Source organism: Vespa crabro, chromosome 6, assembly GCF_910589235.1.
Source record: "Vespa crabro chromosome 6, iyVesCrab1.2, whole genome shotgun sequence".
Classification (NCBI taxonomy): Eukaryota; Metazoa; Arthropoda; class Insecta; order Hymenoptera; family Vespidae; genus Vespa; species Vespa crabro.
Window position 1 is genome coordinate 6,591,878 of NC_060960.1, and position 19,961 is coordinate 6,611,838.

At 31.7% G+C, this 19,961-nt stretch overlaps 1 protein-coding gene and 1 long non-coding RNA gene across 10 annotated transcripts in view; one reads left to right on the forward strand and one right to left on the reverse strand.

Moving 5' to 3' along the window:
- The first annotated feature begins 432 nt into the window (after positions 1–432).
- The window catches only part of LOC124424548 (box A-binding factor-like), a 56,860-nt gene continuing 37,331 nt past the window's right edge, over positions 433–19,961 (forward strand). The window contains exons 1-2 of one of the 9 annotated variants that reach the window (XM_046963773.1): positions 433–2,191; positions 17,506–17,645. In XM_046963773.1, coding sequence (XP_046819729.1) covers positions 17,615–17,645 — 31 coding nt within the window. In that variant the 5' untranslated portion in view covers positions 433–2,191; positions 17,506–17,614. The other 8 variants (XM_046963770.1, XM_046963776.1, XM_046963774.1 and 5 more) reach the window with 8 other exon arrangements.
- Positions 2,185–8,173, reverse strand: LOC124424550. The gene is made up of 3 exons (XR_006942328.1): positions 7,514–8,173; positions 3,095–6,911; positions 2,185–2,450 (listed from the first exon to the last, which is right to left on the reverse strand). It is a non-coding gene; the product is annotated as an uncharacterized LOC124424550 (long non-coding RNA).

Genomic DNA, 19,961 nt, shown 5'->3' on the forward strand with positions numbered 1-19,961 from the left:
GTGAATATTTATATTACATATCCATCTATTCATTAAGAATATTTCTTATAAATTATATTTATAAAGTATCGATCGTTTATATTCCTTTGTTATTTACTGATATCAAAACATGTTCAAACTTGCATCAGGCTTGTTAACGATTATGTTGAGAATGTGAATAATTTTCAACGTGTGAAAAATAATGAAGAATAGGGTTGTTACCAATGGCGGATTGAATTTTCAAGGGGTTCGAGGTGTTACAAATTTTTGGATTTCCATTAAATGTAAATCAATATAAATAGAAATAAGAATTATATATCAGCCATCGGATATTAAATTAAATTTATTATATGATATATTTATATATAATATTATAAATTTATATTTATATTGTCATGCAGAGAACGAACGCACGAAACGATCGCCTCCATTATTTGTCCGTGTAAATTCGCCACTGTTTGTTATTGTGACTCATTCTAAAATCCTTTAAGTACTTCACTTTATTATATTCTGTTTTAACATATTTTTATGTTTGAAATAGAAATGGAACAATACAGCAAGAAAACAAGATGTTTTATGACATTTATTTTCGAAATGTTTTGAAAGTACTTTGTTGACAAACAAATTGTGAATCATTCTAAGATCTACGGACATGTCAATTTTATCATTATAGATCTCATCGATAAGATTCCTTTCTTTCTTCTATGGTAAATATATTTTAAAGCGAATGTAGACAGCAAAAGGTAAGAAAAACAACGAACAATAACAATACTTGGTTATTTATTATTGTTATTCACATAATACAGTTTAAAATTATCTTTTAAAAAACTTTCGAGATAACAACAAAATAAACATATCGAATCTGTGTGTTTAATTTATATGTTTCTAATATATATGTGTAATTTTTTATAGACAAACTAACAAAAGTGTTGATGTTGAATACGAAAAGTATGTAATGCAGGAAGAAAACAATGATTTAATGATTTTCTCAGTCTTATTCCTTTGTTTTTTACCTTGCATCATTAAAAAAAAAAAAAATAAATAAATAAATATATATAAATAGTATATATATATGTTATGTCCAATGTTCAAACGTTGAAGAGCGAGAGGGTGTCTTGGCTACGCTTCTTCCCTCCCTTCTCTCTTTCTCTCTCATGTCTCTCTCTCTCTCTCTCTCTCTCTCTCTCTCTCTCTCTCTCTCTCTCTCTCTCTCTCTCTCTCTCTTTGAACTTCTAACTGATAAGAGACTTATGCGCGCGCAGAAGCAAGAAGAACGCGTTTCTCCCAGCTCGATTCGCGCCATGCCCACTACCTTACCAAGTAGGACGTGGTGGGCATCAATTTCTCTCCCCTCTCCAACTTGAGTCTGACCTAAGTATTCGCTTCGTGGAGTTCACCCCCTCCTCTCATTTTCTTTCTCTGTCTTTACTTTTCTTTCTCTCTCTCTCTTTCTCTCTCTCTCTCTCTCTCTCTCTCTCTTTCTCTCTTTCTCTATTTCTTCAGTTAGCCAATACTTCCTTTTCTCTTCTATTCTCTCTTTCTCTCTCTCTCTCTTTATTTCTCTCCCTATTTTCTCTCTCTCTCTTCTTCCCTTTCTTTTTCTCTTTGGTGCTCGCGCCACGTTCGCCACAGCTCGGGCTCTATGTACATAATATACACGAGCTCCGCTTTCGATCATAGAGCAGTGGCCAACGAGAGAGTCTCGTATTAGAACGAGCGAGTAAAGAAATTTTATTTTCAACGACTCGTCGATCGGTACTCACGCAAGCCTTAATATTTACTCATTACGTTTCTCTCTTTTGCTTTGAACGTCTCGAAAGATATCATTCGAGAGAAATAAGCGAGAAATTGATAGATAGAAAGAAAGAGAGAGTGAGAGAGAGAGAGAGAGAGAGAGTGAGAGAGAGAGCGTGTGTGTGTGAGAGAGAGAGAGAGAGTGATAGAGAGGGAGAGACAGAGAGGGAGAGACAGAGAGGAAGGATAAGAGAACGAGAAGGTTAACTTGTAAATCTAGTTTTCTATTAGAGGGAAAGGGATAAAAGACGAAACGCTGATAGTAATTCATTTGATGAGCACGCTGGTTGTTATAATTTTCATTGTGATTTTTCTACTTTTCTGTTGATTTGGACACTTCCAAAGAGAAAAATGAAAAGAAGAAGAAGTGACGACTGTGGAGAACCCGAAGTGACCAAGTATCGACATCGTGATTTTGGTAAGTAATTTAAATGATTAATTCCTTTGACGTAATCGTTAATCTTCTCTAATTTTCATTTGCTTTTCTTCTTGCCCTTATTGCTTCTATTTCGATTGGAAGATCTTACGAGGAGTCAATACCGCGAATCGATGTCGGTGTCATCGTGTTACCGAAAGCGTGTTGCGTGAACTGGGCCGGTGGTCCGCGAGTTACTGGAGACCGGGGGCTGCTCGCGGGGAATGTATATACGTTGAGTATCAGAGTGATAACGTCGCCCCTGCGTGCGATAAAGCAACCATCGTTGTCGTTATGTACAAGCCGCTGGTACAGCAATTGATGTGCGTAAACGATCGACTGCCGTTCATGAATTTAATTTTGTCGTTTACCGTGATCCTTTTTTCTTTTGTTAATCGTCGAATTATCGATCTTTCTGTGTTATCGTCTTTGATATTACTTTTTCAATTTTTTTTTAATTATTAAACGATCAGGTGTCTCACGTATTCGATTCAAAATTTTTCCCTTATGATATAGCGCACGATCAATCGTCGAAAGTCACAGAAAGGACTATGAAAATTTTAATTCTTTGACAAAAACACGATCTATCTTATTTGTTATCAAGAATTCATGTGATATCGTAAAAACGTTAAAATCGTTCGCATCTCCTTATCTTACATCAGTGCTGATGCTAATACGAATAAACAATTTAAATAATGATGACCCTTATGGCAAGTTCGTTTTATATGAAACTAGTTATGAAACATATCTTCATAAATTTTTTCTCGTTTACGAGAATGTTCTATGTTTAATATGTAGTAGTATTTGAGAATTATTGAAAAAGTTTTCTTAGGAAAAAACAAATGTAAAAAAGAAGACAAACGGTTAAGTTTTTAACTAATAAATTTCGCTCGTCTATTCGGTTACCTTCGTCGCTGTCGTAGTCTCGGAATACGTTTGAATTTTATCGGTTCGAACGATCGTCCAGGGTCGCCATTATTTCTATTTAAACACTTGTTCGCTGCGTCACTTGTCCCTTGAGTCACTCAATCGCTCGTCACGATTGACGTTAAAATGCAAGTGATCTCCTTCCTCATTGAATTTTGCTATTTTCTTGTTTTCTTGTTTTCTTGTTTTTTTTTTTTTTTTTTTTATTTGATTATTTTCTTCGTCATTTTTAAAAATATTACGTTTAACTTTTGCGATGATCATTTAACTCGAGAGGGCAATTTTCTTATCTCCTTTTTACATCCTATTTAAAATAGATATTTTATGAAAATAGACTGAGATCAAATAGTACGAAGTACGTTCCATAAAGTTCGTCAAGTTCCTCGATTATGTGACTCACGAATTCGTACTTTGACCCGAATCTGTTTACCAGTATTCATTCCCCTTTCAAAATCTCTCTCGAAAATAAATATCTTTTCTTTAAAGAAATCGTTTGAAATTCTTTCGAAATTCATATATTTCATATAGCCAGTTACATTATCGTTATATTTGCAAACGATGTAAAATTCCTTCCTTTCGACTAATATACAAGAGCGAGAAAATAATGATCGAGTTATTAGACGAAAATTTCCGAATTTAGGTGAAGTTCGAAACCTTTATTGCATTCTCAGTTAGAAATGTTCTCGTATGAACGTTGTATCTTCTAATGATTCTTATGTAAAGAAGAGGTGAGAGTGCACGATGTCGGGTCGTTCGAGAGAAACATTTTTTTTATGTATATATATATGTATATATGATTTCGTTAGACGATAAGAGCAAGAAATTAATAAAAATTTTACTTTTAGATAATGAAAAAAAAAAAAAAAAAAAAAAAAAAAAAATACAGAAAAGAAAAGTAGAAAAATAAGGAAATTTAGATTCTCTTTAGATCTTGTCTAAATTTTCTAATTACTGTCACAATGATCGTTTTCAAAGTCTAACGAAAGTTTTCAAAAAATATTTCAACTTAAGTATCGTCACACTTTCTCTTGTCAATTAAGAAATTCCAATAATTTTAAAATTGTTTTCTCATCGCGCTTTAATAGAAAAAGAATATATTTTGTTTTTAACATGTATTATATTTTCTCCATGAAAAAGAGAAAGAAGTTTTAGATTTAACGGATGTACTTACACACACACACACATATATATATATATATACATACATACACACACACAAACAATCGAGCACTCTATTCTGAGGTCAGGCTGAAGCAAAGGAGTCAAAGTTCACGTAAATAAATGTACATTAATTCATCGGCATCTTTCTATCTCTTTGAATCTTTCTTTTCATTTAACGAATCCGTTCGTTCGAAGTTTCTTTTATATCGCGTCATAGTATGGAGAATTAATTTTTAAATTTATAAGCGAAAATTATGATGACGGAAAGGGATGGGAGAAGGTAGAAGGTACGTAAAGAATTCCCTTGGATTTCTTTGATAAAATGAATTTTTGTTAAAGGTCGACATAATCATTGTTAATATTATTGTCATCGATTGTTTTTCGCTCGTTTACTTTATCGTGTTTCTCTTCGCGCATATTACTATTGTAAGTTTTGAAGGATATTTTTTTTTTCTCCAAAAAGGCTAACCGTTATTTCCTCGAACGTAGACCACATCCGTCAAAATTTAAACATTGTTCTCTCGTCGACATTCATTATTGTCGTTGCATTCATCGCACTGATATTTAGATGAAAATATTTCTCATTTTCTTTTCTTTTTTTTTCTTTTCTCTCTTAAAGAAACAGAAATGTTATTTGCAAGATATCGCGTAAAACTAAACGTTAGAAGAATAAATGTTAATGATTTATATATCTTGTAATTATCGATCTCGTAATTGGCCTATGCAGATGACGTATTATCTCTGTCGCTTTACATCATTATACAGCTTCCAAAGATATCATTGAGTGTCGTTACCCTTTATCTATCTTTTTCGCGGTATCTTCCTTGCAGAGTAAGATTAACCGCAAAAGTGTTCTAATCTAATAATATGGCGACGGATTTGACTCTCATTAGACGTATTATGAATCATATTCGTTGAACGTTTTATTATCGATGATATGTCTTATTACATTCGTAAAAATTTCCTTTTCGAGGATTTTCTTAAGTTATTAACGATGTCCTTTTTATATATGTCACATTATAAAAAATTATCTAAGACAAGACAAGACAAGACAAGACAAGACAAGAACAAACCGTCTGTTCGTGATTAGAATTTTTTGAATGGAGAATATGTATGATAACGAGAATGATAAAATTCCAATGTAATCTTTAATATGTTTAAACTTCATTTATTTATTTATTTTCTTTTTTTTTATGCGGTTTTTTTCAGTCACATTAATATCATCTCGATCGTCTTTATGTTAAACGAAATCTACTCGAGTCTTTATCAGCGTAGCATAGATATTATGTAATATATTTATTTCTAAGAGAAAGATCTTAACTTTGCTTGCAAGCAGATATGTGATTGCTCTTGTTTTTTTTTCTTTTTGTTTTTTTTTTCTTTTCTTTTTCTTTCTAATCTATATCTCTCATTCTCTTTCTCTTTGAATTTCTTTATCTCGATTATTTCTTACGATCGACATTTCGAGACAGGAAGGGAATGATATAGCAATAGTGACGTTTAATTGCAACCTTTCAAAGATATGTATGTAACCGCCGGATCCAAGTCCAATCGCGTCTTATCAGCATGTTCTTTATTTTTTTATTTTTTTTTTTTTTCCTTTTTATTCTTTTCTATTTATTTATTCTTTTATTTTTTTTTTATTTTTTCTGTTCTTTTACAACAGCTTTTCTTGCATCGGCAAAATATATACATTAAAATACTCATGTGCATCGAATTAAGAAATCATAATATTTTGTTGTTTCATTTTATTTTATCTTATTTTATTTTATTTTATTTTTTTTTTTTCGAGAAAAGAAAATATTTACTAAATTTAAATACCTAAAGGATATTTTGTCTTCGTATTAAACGAGTTGTATGTGATAGAGCATGAGATACTCGAAAATGGCGGCAACACGGTGAAAGGCGAATGGTTCGTTAAGAAGAATTGAGCTCTTCCTACCGTATACGCTCCGCCTTCCGTTAAATCCGATCCAAGATAGATCATTTTTAAATCGACCTTTTCACTAGATCATAATAATCTCTATTTTTCTTCCTTTTTTTTTTCTTTTTTTTTTTCTTCTTTCCTTAGAACACACGCCATAACATCACGAAGTATAAATACATGTTTGTAGTATAACATGTTAGAAGTATAATTTTTTTTTTTATGGATTAAAATAATTCGTTCCCATTGACAACGCACATGTACAAACTTCAATGATCTTCGTGTTTGAATTCAAGGCCATGTCAATCATAGACGCTCTTTTATAATTGTAAAACCTTGAAATTTATAATGTTAACTTTTGCGATGATGTCAATATCGTTATATCGAAAGAACTCGTCACTTTACTTTCCCTTTCTCAAGATTTTCCATTCGTACCTTATATCCAGTTTAAATTTTCTTGGAATTCATCTTCTACAAAGTGTTTCTCGTCACGAACTTGTCGTCGTCTTCTTTTTCTTTTTTTCTTCTCTTTTTCTTTCTCTCTTTCTCTCTTTCTCTCTTTCTTTCTTTCTTTCCTTCCTTCTTTCTTTTTTACTTTCTTAAAGAGCACCCGTTTTCTCTTTATCTCAGACTTGTGAGTTATACGTCTGGATCCCAAGAAGGATTCTGTAATACTGAAGAAAGGTAGATAGCTAGGTCCTCCCTTCCTCCCTATAAGCATACTTTTCTTCAAAAAAAAAAGAAAAAAAAAAGAAAAAAAAAACAAAAAAAACAAAAAAAACAAAAAAAACAAAAAAAAAACAAAAAAGCGTCTCTTTAGGTAAAATAGAAGAGATTCGAATTCAAAGATAAGAAAAGTACGTCGTCATTGAAATATAAGTACAATAAGCCATAGACTTATGTAAGCCAAATAAAAATTATGCTTTAACGATGGCTGACGAATCTAGATTGCACGTAATACTCGCAAATCTAACCAGCATGGTTTCCTTTACGATCTTTGACATTCTCTAACGATTGATTTTTTACGCTTTACCATTACTTCTAATTTGTTAGCAATAATATTTTCTATTTTTCGATTATTGGAAATAGAATGTATTTTTTAAAAACTAATCTTTTCTTCCGTGGCAAAATAATATGATATTAATTTTCTATAATCCAATTCTTTTTTTGTTTACACAAAAAAAATTATATAATGCTATAAAGTTATAGTATTATTTATTTTAATATAATTATACTGAAATAAGTGTAACTTATATTAATATGAAATCAAATTACAAATTCAAATATATATATATATATGTATATATAAGTACCTTTAAAGTTGCATGACGTTATATAGGATTAATTATTTCAACGGTATATTAAGATTACTTAATGTAGACAAAAAAAATTTTTTTAATCATTCTATTTCTCCATAGTTCGAAAATTGAATAAGCACGATTTATTGATTTATCTAATTTGAGAAACAACAATGTACCGTATAGTAAACTGTGAACTTTTGCTTCTTATGTCGCTTTTATTAATAATTCACACAAGCGATTTGATGCGATATTAAAAAAATAATAGAATTAAAAAAAGAAAGAAAGGGAAAAAAACGAAAAAAGATGTTGCAGAATGACCGTTTTTACTCGTGTCGATTATCGAGTTGCATTTAATTTTGTATAATTATTTTATAAAACAAATGACACTTGTTCACGTAAATTTGCCGATATATACGACGATTCTCTCGAGAATGTGCAGTTAGTGCATTATATTACGTCATTTCAAGTTAGTGCGCCGGTGGTCGTTTGTTTTCGAGTTTCCTGAAACGGTTCTCTCTCGGTCGGTGCAACTACAAAAAAAAAAAGAAGAAAAAACAAGGAAAAAAAAGAAACAAAAAGAAAAAGAAACAGAAACAACACGTTGGAACATACTGCATCGGTGCAGTGCTGCTACGTTCGTGGCTGAGTGTGCTTACTTCCTATGTACCGGGTGTCTCATCGCGAAAATCTTCGGTATTATCTCATAAATCGTGTAAACCGAACATAATGATAAACAAAATTACACTTTCAAAAATATTTTTTTTAATATAAATTAATTTTTCCTATCATTTTAATTCATTTTATTTCGCTATTTGTTTTCTTTTTTGTTTTTTTTCTTTCGTTCTATTTCTCCTTCATCGGTAGAAATTGTTACGTGATAAAAAAAGAAAAAAAGAAAAAAGCGCGAATCAACGACGTCACGAAATACGTGGTGTTTTTTCGTTCAAGGCTATCGAACAAGCCTACTTAACGACTCGCACATTCGTTCGCGTAACGAAGAAACGTTCAAGCATTTCGTAAACAATTCGTAGCATCGTCCAACCTGACTTCCAGGGATTTGAACGTAAGTATAGGAACACACATACATACATATATACATACATACATACATATATCATACATACATACATACATACATACATATATATATATATACATATATACATATATATAGATATGCAGAGGTATGTGGTGCAACAATATATATGTACACAGAATTTGTCATGTAAAATTAAAAAATGAAATTTAAAATGATAGCATGTAATATTAAAAAAAACTTAACGCACAATTTTTACAATCTTATCGTATTTATCGTCGCTCACAGACAATCGTAGAAGAGAAAACACTCGAGAAAGAGTTATAAATCAACACCGATTTTTCTTTTTTCTATTTTCCTTTTTCTCTTTTTTCTTTTCTTTTTTTTTCTTTTCTTTTTTTTTTCTTTTTTCTTTTTCTTTTTTCTTTTACACACACAATCTTATTTATTACTCCGTTTTAAACGTCAACAATTTCGAGAGGTTACAAACCGAACGGTCTCGTTCTCTCTTTTCTTTCTTTTTTATGGCGTAGGTGAGAGAAAAAAAAAGGACACAGAGAGAAAGAGACTGTTAGAAGGAGAAAGGTACTTCATGGAGCGGTCCGTTGGTGTACTGAGCCGGAGGCAGCTCTCGCGGCGACTGATTTCACGAAATACCGAGTGATAATGCGCACCAATACCGTCGACACGATATCTGGCACATGCACCGTCTTGTTCTATCTTGGTAGCCCGTTAAGCGAAATGGTATGTGCCTTTCTATCGACCGGTACACACCGATATGACTTATCTCACGACATATAGGGTGTACCACAATAATATGTGTGCTAATAACTTCTGGGATGGATTTAGCACGTGCATGTAAAAAAACATACATTTACATTAACCTTGTTATATTTTATTTGACATTTTTTTTTACACGTTAAAATTATCATTTTTCTTTTATTTTTTTTTTGTTTTTTTTTTTTTTTTTTTTTTTTTTCATTCAATCAATTAGTATTGTCAAGTCTAATTAGGAGTTATTAAATTTTTATTTTATTATTTTTTATTTTATATTATTTCATTTTCTTTTTTCACATAATATTAACAATATCCTTAAGGATTTTGTATATATTAGAAGATATAAATTTAAAGATTATTTCAATAGTTTTTTCATATAATTTCTCTTAATAGAATCTATACAAAAGAAACGTACGTGTGAATCTGTGTTGTTTGTTGTCTTTTAACCTATTTAACATTGGAGTTAATATTATATTATGTATATTATGGTACACCTCGTATATACGTAGATCAGTAAGCCTTCGACTCTCGTTTCATACACACCACGAAGAGCTCGGTTAATTAATTTACCCTTCGGGCGTACGATGAATCGATCTCGTTGTCTTATTCCTTTATAACATCAAATTGTAATATTCGTTGAGTGCCAGTTATGAATTTTTTTCGTTGGAAGTATCTTTCGCTAAAACTCATTTCGAATTACACGAGTAATATTTGTCCCTTCCTAGGATTTATAACGATTAATATCGAGAAAAAAAAAGTCGTGAAGTGCTCTACCAGTGCTCTATTATGATCTTCCGTAATTTAAATTATAACAATTTTTTAGTCTTAAAAATCGTTAAATCACAAATATCATCGTTGAAGTAATTTATCTATCATAAAAAATTAATTACCTTTTAGTATCACATTGACTTAATTTATTTTTTATATTCGATTTTATGATTAAAGACAGATTTGTTAATTGTACTATACACGAAGTAAATATGTATGCGAAAAGGCGTCACTTTTCAAGGAAGGATTCGATGGTTAAGCCTAATGAAACTCACATGAATGCTGCGTCTTATCATATAGATAAGAATCTTCGGGTTCTGACATCCGATGCGGCTCCCCATACCGATTCTTAACGTGTGTTTACATACGGATCGTGTATTCGATTACGATTGAAATGCATTTCACGCGAACGATGCGTTAGAATTCAAAAGAGAAAAGTGCTTTGTAATTATTTCGTCTTTTTTTTTATATCTCTTTTTTTCATTGTGATAGAAAAAGAAAAAAAAATTATTTATATATATATATATATATATATACATATATTTATTTATTTATTTACTTATTTCCTCAGATATTTATTATTTTCGAATAGGCAAAATTTTGCCTCGATTTGTTTAATTTAAATTTTATTTAATTTCGAACATTAAATCTTAAAGGATCAAAGATATATCTTATCCCTTTGTATATTTACATATATAACTTTATTGAGAACAACAAAGTTATATTTATTATTATTATTATTATATATATATATATATATATGTGTGTGTATATATATACGCGTAGAAATATAAGTTGAGAGTCACTGTTGGCACACAACTAGTTCAGATAAGGTATCGCTCCCAGTGGTCGGTCCGCGATAGCGTTTCGCAGTGCGATCCAACGTAAAACGCATCGCATCGCGTTTACTGTTCCCTAGTAACGTTGTGTCCCCATATACATGGACACACAGAGACATGTATAATATACAAGTGTATATGTGCGTGGGCGGAATTCGAGGAGTTTCAAGCTACGTCGGTTTTAATAACGACTATCAAACGTCTTTTAAAACGTTCAAATGAATATCAATGTATTTTTCTTATTTCGAGTCTTTTTTTCTTTATAATTTTTTTTTTGTTACAAATCTTCGATCAATAAAAATGATAATGATAAATGTGATCATAATTACGATCATTAGTTCGATCGCAAAGTTATATTAATTATAATTCCAAAATTATTTCTATTGTTATTTTTCTTATATGAAAAAAAAACAAGTGTTTCGCATTATCATATATATATATATATATATATGATTTGAAGATCATTTGAATCTAGGAGACAAAGAGAAGAAGAATTAAGTTGTAATAATTGAAATACTTGAATCGTCGTCTGCATTATGATATCATCGATATGGTCCTTTCATCAATTACCAGGTGCGTACGTACGCGTAGTATGGATGAGTAGTAAGCGTGTATCATGAACGTAGCACGAATCGTTGCGATAGAGTAATCTTCTTGCGAGCAAAGAGATTAGTCAAGGACGTGGAGATAAACTTCAGCATTGTTACCACCTCCACCTTGCACCAGACTCACTCTCTTTCCCGTTTTTTTTTTTTTTTTTTTTTTTTGATCAAGTCGTCTCTCCTTTTCCCTTTTCATTTTCTTTTTTTCGATTCTTCGTTTTGTCTTCTTTTTTCTCTCCCCCTCCTCTCTCTCTCTCTCTCTCTCTCTGTCTCTTTCTCTCTTTCTCTATTTCTCTCTCTTTCTCCTTTCTTCTTTCTATCATTGACAATTGGTTAACGTTAACGATTAGATCGATATAGACAAATCGAATTCTTTGGAAATTTTCATCTAATCCAGATCATAATCTATCTAATCGATATCGCTTTATCATTCCCATGGTTCATTGACTTCATAATTATCATGATTATGATCATGATGCGATTACAATTGTATACAATGACAAATTTATACCAAGAAGAAGTAGTTATATGTCATTAATACATTTTTTTTTCTTTTTTTTTTCTTTTCTTTTTTTATTTGTTTCTTTCTTTCTTACTTTACAAATAACCGCGCAGACATTATCGTTTAAAAGATGTCGATTTTTAAAGAAAATCTTGCAGAAGTAACACCTGGTGTATTCAAGTTTTTACGGAGATTGTCTGACACATGGGGATGACAGTGTAAGCTCTTTCCAAACTATACCAACATTTTCTTCGTTTTTTCCCTCTCTCCTTTTCTCTCTTTCTCTTTCTTTCTTTCTTATTCTCCTTCGTTGGTGGATAGACAGCTGAACAGGCAATGTATATGTCCATCCGCTCGTCGTAGTCATAAGTTCGTGGGCAGTGATAAGAGAGGGTAAAAAGAGGCGGTTATTTTCCCAGGCGGAGGTAGAACGGAAACGACTGCGTAGTCTCTCTCTCTCTCTCTCTCTCTCCTCTCTCCTCTCTTCTCACTCCTCATTCCTCACTCCCGCTCTTTCGTATTTTATACGGTTGGCAGCCCTTCCAAGCGACTCCTATATACACTTCTATTTTATGCGGGTTTTATCGTTTATAATAATACCATGTCGTTGGTGGCCCACTTGGTTTAACGAAGACAGGAAAAGTAACGGTGAAGCTCGTAGTTCATGCTAATGAGACTCTAATCGATGATTAGGCTTTAGTAACGTAGCACTTTTAACGCGTTTGTAGCATTGACGTTCATGAATATATATACATATATATATGTACGTACGTATGTATGTATAGATGTATGTACGAGTTACAATTAAATTTATAATTTTTAATAATTTATGATTTATGTCCCTTCTTTTTCTTTTTCTTTTTTCTTTTCCTTTTCTTTTTTTCTTTTTCCTTTCAGTTTCATTCTTGTTCGATTAGACGAAAGATATAGAATATTGGATTGATTCGTTTTATTTCACTAACACGTATATATTATATAATTATTATATTTTGAAATTGGGCGATAAAAATTTTCAAGAATATTTTTATTATCGTTTGGTGGTCAAGGATAAAAGACAAATGTAATCCGAGCCACGCCTACGAAAAATAAGGGACAGTTAGTGGGAGGAGTCACTTTCCGAGGAAGTGCCGTACGCCATGGTGAAGGCATGGCGCCGTGATCGATTAGACGCGAACGATTAGGAAAAGATGATGTTGTTGAAAATATTTCTACGTTCATTGGGGAATATATCCCAAGAGATTAGAAAAGGGTTGTAAGTTGGAATGCTCAAGTGATTTCTATTACTCTCGAGTTAGTCCAATATTTTTCTTTCTCGATGATTTCTTCAAATATTTTCTATGGATTATAATTAAAAGATCTTTTTTTTTTTTTTTTTTTTAGTAATCATTTCTTTTTTCTTCTTCTCTTTTGTCTTTTTTAAAGAGATTATTTAAATTCAATTATTTTTTATTATAAGTTACAAATGAATGTGTATATGTTCATGTAAGAGAAAGAGGGAGAGAGAGAGAGAGAGAGAGAGAGAGAGAGAGAGAGAGAGAGAGAGAGAGAGAAAGAGAGGTTCGTGTCCCCGAGGAATCAAAGCCGCCCCGGAAAACGCCCCCAACACTTGTATGGTTATCTACGTGTGTCGGACGTGTATGGCTTATCAAAACACATCAGAAATCGTTCTGCATGTTTTTCTCATCCTTTGGCAAACCATATTCCTTCTCATAAGGATATTGAGCTTGATCATTGTTACGGTACATTTCATGATAATATCTATACAACCATAAATGTCTCTTGTACGAGCGCACGTTCTCGTTAAACAAATTTACGAGCTATGAAATTTCTGTTATAAATTATTTACTTCCTTCGAATATCTTTAGATTTAGAAACATTTTCATTCGATCGAGAAGCGAACATAAATATTATCCTTTTAACATATTAATGAAGATTAGTGTTATTAGAAACTTTGGTAATTATTAATGAATTAAGGTCAAACGATACTTGTAATTTTAATTAGTTTCTATCAGTTTAGAAATGAGAGAGAAAGACAAAGAGAGATAGAGCGAGAAAGAGAGAAAGAGAGAGAGAGAGAGAGAGAGAGAGAGAGAGAGAGAGAGAGAGAGAGAGAGAGAAGGAGAAGATTGTATAAGGATGAGAATCACTGAGGGTAAATCGAGACAGGAGTAACAAACTGCCATGCGATATTTTATGGGTTCCATAAGGAAACGTTCGTTAGTCGCGATTGTTCCGCGTGTTAGAACGAGGTGATCGATTTGGTGGAACGATTAATAATAGGGAGAAAGTCGATCGTATTGAAATCGAACTCGAAGAAAAATCAAATTGTCTTTTTTTTTCTCTTTCTTCTCTTGTTCCTTTTTTCTTCATTCTTTTCTCGTTACGATCGCATTCTCGTTGCACTTTATTGAAATCATAATTTTTTGTTTTGTTTATACCGACGTAATTCTTACATTTTAATTTACTTTATATTCTTTACAAAAAAGAAAGAAAGAAAAAAAAAAAAAAAAGAAAAAAATTTGTTAAAAAAGAAACTCTTCATACTTTTACAAAACAATACAATAAAATTCTCCAAAAAAAATCAAAGATTGAATGTATCTTTCGCGCTCAATATTAACTAGAGCCATCTGTGTGTAGCGAAGTGAAGATCGTAATGATTTTACAATTGATTTTATTCATATTTCATGGAATTTTGGAATTCGTTTGGTTTGTTTTTTTTTTTTTTCTTTTCTTTTGTTCTCTCTACAATGACATCTCTCATGTAAAATTTCTATTTTTCCCCTTGGTACATATAGAGTTGATATTACTTCATCTGTTTCACGTAATAATAAATAGAAAAAAAAATTCATATAAAATATTAGTTAAAATTGATCGTGTTTATTCGTCGAATGCAAAAAAAAAATATTTCTCTTTCTTTCTTTGTTCTGTAATAAAAAAAAAAAAAAAAAAAAAAAAAAAAAAAAGAAAAAAAAACAACAGAAGAAGAAGAAAAAAAAAAAGAAGGAAAAAAACGGTCCCAAGATCAAATCGTTTGATAGTGAACGAGAGGAGGAAGAGTACAACCCGCAATATACCATTCATAATCCGACGTAAGAAAGCACCGTCATAAAATAATAATGAGACAAATATTTGTTGTTGTGCTCTCTTGAGCGGTCGACGACTGAATGGTGGTGGTTGAATGGCTTGATGGTGTCCGGATGGCTGGCTAACTTGCTTGCAAGTTGGTCGTCTTAAGTTCTTGGGTATTGGGCTTCTTATACTTCTTCAAGGAATACAGACATACACATGAATACACTGAGAATAAGTGAGAGAAAGAGAGAGAGAGAGAGAGAGAGAGAGAGAGAGAGAAAGGGAAATCTAGACTGCATGGCACCAAGAAATTCTTTAGCTTGTGTATATGTAGCTTTGTTTCAATTAATCTCATCGGTATTCCCTAGAAGGATTCACAATTTGTGGTCAGAAACAATGAACAACGAGTCTATATGAAATTAACCGCACTAACGGAAAAATATAGAGCGTCGATGACGTCTTCATGGGTATTACGATTTATTCTTTTTTTTCTCTCTCTCTCTCTCTCTCTCTTTCTCTCTTTCTCACTCTCTCTCTCTCTCTCTCTCTGTCTCTGTTTCTCTCTGTTTCTTCTCTTTTTCCGGGAAAAGAGGAAAAAGAATAAGAAAAAGAAAGAAAAAAAGGAATAGGTAAAAAACAACGAATAATGACTAAGTCAGTTAGCTTTGTCGAAAGTCACTAATGATATTTTAATTGATCATCGTGACGTGTATCTATCGAGCTGTTTTTTCTTTCGTTGTTTCTTTTTCTTTTTTTTTTTTTCTCTTTTTCCTTTTTTCTTTCTCTATTACCCACACGTTTAGACCGTTATGTTTTGTTTATTATTAATTCGATTGCAAGAGAACTTGCGACAAATAAAATTATCTGCCAGCAAATTTCACCGAGCGTTTTACTTTATCTCTAAGTCTCTCGATTGCGGAAGACTCGTTTCGCCCGTCTCGAGGACAACGACACCGTATAATGATAATGAGCAGAACGACTAATTGTTATGGTTTCGACGGCTTGTCCACCCTCTCTTTCTCTCTCTCTGTCTCTCTCTCTCTCTCTCTTTCTTTTTTCATTTCTTTTTTCCCACCTTGCGAAGAAGTAACGCATCGTGAATACTAGACGAGACTCGTTTGACAAGATCCATGTATACCAATCTTGAAAATGAGAACGATAAATGATTTCCGTTTGTGTAAACGTGCTCGTATTTATTATAACAAATAAAAATAGCTATAAATTAATCGACAAAAGATCTTATGGCTTTTCAAAAGAATACAAATGATTTCGAAATCGATTGATTTCTAAAACAATGAACAGACATTTATTTTTATATATTTATTGATTTATCATCTCAATTATTGCACTTTTATTGTTTATTCGTTAAAAAAAAATCCATTTTTGTTTATTCGAACATATTTCTCTCTTAGTTCTCTCTCTCTCTCTCTCTCCTTTTCTCTCGTTTTTCTATTTTTTTTCTTTTTTTTTTTTTTTTAAAAATTAGATTTTGTTATCGCCCTGGGCCAGGAGTCCAGCAACAAAACCGGATGTCCGCCCGCGCAGGATATGACGTCAGACGTGCTGCCAGCAAGGCTAGCACATAAACTTACCCGCCTGCTTGTACACTGCAAACATTTTTCCTCTATGTAACGTCTCTCTTTATTCCATTTCGTTTCTTTCTTCTTTATTTTTATTCCTCAAAAATATTCCATTGTTATTTTCGACGTAAGTTTATTCTTTATTGATACAAATATTTATCGGTTTTAATTAGGATTTAAGGGATTATTAAAAATTAAACACTTTCTATACATGAATGAACATATATATATATATATATATATATATATATATATTTACAGATTGGGTCTAAAGTTCTTAGATGATTATAAAAATCAATTACGTCTTTTTGAGATATTTCAATTTTATATTGTAAATTGTAAAAATCTTCTAAGGGTTGTAGTTTTATAATCTGAAAAAAAATTCCTCTAAGAGCAAAAGAGTTTCGTAAAAGAGTAATTGATTTTTACAATCATTTAGGAACTTCTGCTCGATTTATTTTGAACGATTTATTTTAAAAATAACTTAAGGATTTTTGGCTTACCCTGTATTTATATATATATATATATATATATATATATATATATATATATATAAATAGGTCTTACATGTACGGTTATTTCAAAGAAAAATCGAAAGTAACACGTTCGGTACTCTCGAAAGATCTCGTTTGCTTTTCAAGGAGATTTTCAAAGGACTTCATCTTCTCTGGAAAAGGTGTTAAGCCTTTCGTACATACAAACACGAGAAATTGTGTTTAAAAGAAAGCAGAGAGGTACTTTGAAGGATCGGCCAAAAGTAGAAGAAGAGAAAGAGGACTCGCTCTTGTTTCTTGGTTTTCTGAGTTTAAAGGGAATATTATTTGTTTGCAGTGACGGGTGTCGGGTGGTTTTTGGTGCCGATTTGACACGAGGCCAACGTCGAAAAGCCGCAGGAATAACAAGGACATCTCGATGAGTTTAAAAGTCAAGTTTATTCTAAATGAAAGCTCGTGAAACGAGTTTACGGCACAGTTCGTGATTTCTGTTTTATTTTTCTTTTCGTTAGGTGATTATTAAGAAAGTGACGGTTCGCATTTAATTCAGTTTCAACACGTAGCACAATTCTACTTCTAATGAATAAGATAAGATATCTTATAGCCTTTCGTATTTTTTCTTCTGAGACAATGAGTAAAAAAAAAAAAAACCCTAATTAGATAACCCTGATGTATCATAATAACGTATGATTTTAAATCCACGTTATGTTACATATACGTGCCATTATGATGTTTCTTACAAGATCATTGTGATAATGGAATAAGAATAACTGATTCATTCAACTTAATCGCTATAATACATTTTTTATTGTTTTATAAAAAGAACACGTTTACACGAATCTATCTAAAGAATGATTTTCATAATATTCATGAACATTATTCCTTCGATCGATGATCAATATTCTAAAGTATCAAAAAAAAAAAAAAAAAGAAAAAAAAAATCTCATAGATCATTTCGGTATTACCCTTTTTTTTGTTCTTTTTCTTTTTCCGTTTTTTGGTTCTTTGGACACAGTTCTCGTGACATTTAGTCAAAGAGAGAGAGAGAGAGAAAGAAAGCGTAAATTTATATGAAATATTATAATAAGTAGGGGAAATAACTAATAAGGAGTTGCGTTTCAACGGTCCAGCTGTGCCGAATCGTTGAATCCTCGAAATCTCAAGAGTCTTCTACGACTTAATATACCCATTATACTGTACACGTGAATATTTATTGGTTTTACGTACCGTTCACGACCTACGACCCACCGACGACTGATTTACTGCTCTACTACTTTTTCGTTTCATAACTGAGTCACTCTCCTTCTCTATTTTTCTTTCATTTCTTTTTTTTTTTTTTCTTTTTCTTTTTCTCTTTCGTCTACGAGTAGAAATGAAGTTACGCACGACTTAGAAAATATCGATAAATGGATGGACCCTCGAGGTTGTTAAGGAATGAGAGATCAAACTCTTATTCTCCCTTTCTCTCTCCCTCTCTCTCTCTCTCTCTCTCTCTCTCTCTCTCTTTCTCTCTCTCGTTTCGAGTTGTGTGAGATCGAGTTCGGTGATTCTTCACGTCAAGACACGAAATCGAGAAACTTGTAATTGGTGTGGTCCAATGGAGGAATTGGAGCAGTGTATCGTATATCAAGATCGATTAACTCTTTTGAAAGGAAGAAAGAGAGAGAAAGAGAGAGAGAGAGAGAGAGAAAAAAAGGAAAAGAGTGAAAGGAAGACAGAGAAAAAAATTATTTAACATTATTTGTGTACATTTTCCGAAAAAAAAAAAAAAAAATTTACTTTCCCCTCCGTATCGGACGGTTTTCATTTACAGAAAATTGTATTTGTACAATTTAAAAAAAAAAAAAATTGATTTTGATCGAATCGATTCAACGAGACATATTTTAAGAGAAATTTTTAATGGACGATGATATTAATGAACGATAATGCAAAATCAGTGTTAAATATGATGACGGATATCTTCATTAAAGTGCTGTTATTAAGAGGCAGCTAAGGAGCCGTTAACTTTTCGTCACAGTCATCGACGAAGAGTCGGCAGATAAGAGACGTGAAAAGAGCGAATCGTTGTCGGCATTTTTCAAAGCTTTTCCAAGGCACGCGCACAAACGATGCGCCACGGGGATAGTTGGAATGGCAGAGCATTGGGGAGTGAAATGGAAACGAGAAAAAGGGACGTTAGAGGAGTCGGATGATTTGCCAGAGACGCATAAGAAAACGCCTACTTCAGAGATGCAACTCGTAATCGTTGGTGATAAGCCATGGTCTGGTATGGGAAATTAATTAATTTGTAAGATTAGGACAGAGAAAGAAAGAGATTAGAGTGTGTTTAGATTAAAAAAAGAAAAAAAAAAAAAAAACAAGGAAAAAAAAGAAAGAAAAAAAAATCAAGAAATATCAAGAATTCGTTTTCTATAATTTTATATATTTACAATATATATATATATATATATATATATATATATATATATATATATAATTATTTTTTTTACTCAGAATCAATAATTTTATAATAATTAATATATGCATATATTTTTTTTTAATTTTATTTATATATACAATTATTTAGATCGAATATAGATATTTTGTTATATATATAATAAATATTTCTTTTTTTGTTATATGATCTTTTGATATAGAATACTATATGCAATGATTAATTAAAATAACTTTCTTATAACGACATATTTTTTCTTTCGTTTAATTTATAGAAAATTTTTTAAACAAACATCTATCTCCCTTTCTCTCGTTCATTTTTCTTCTACTATTCCTATAGTCTTTGAATTTAGGCTAAGG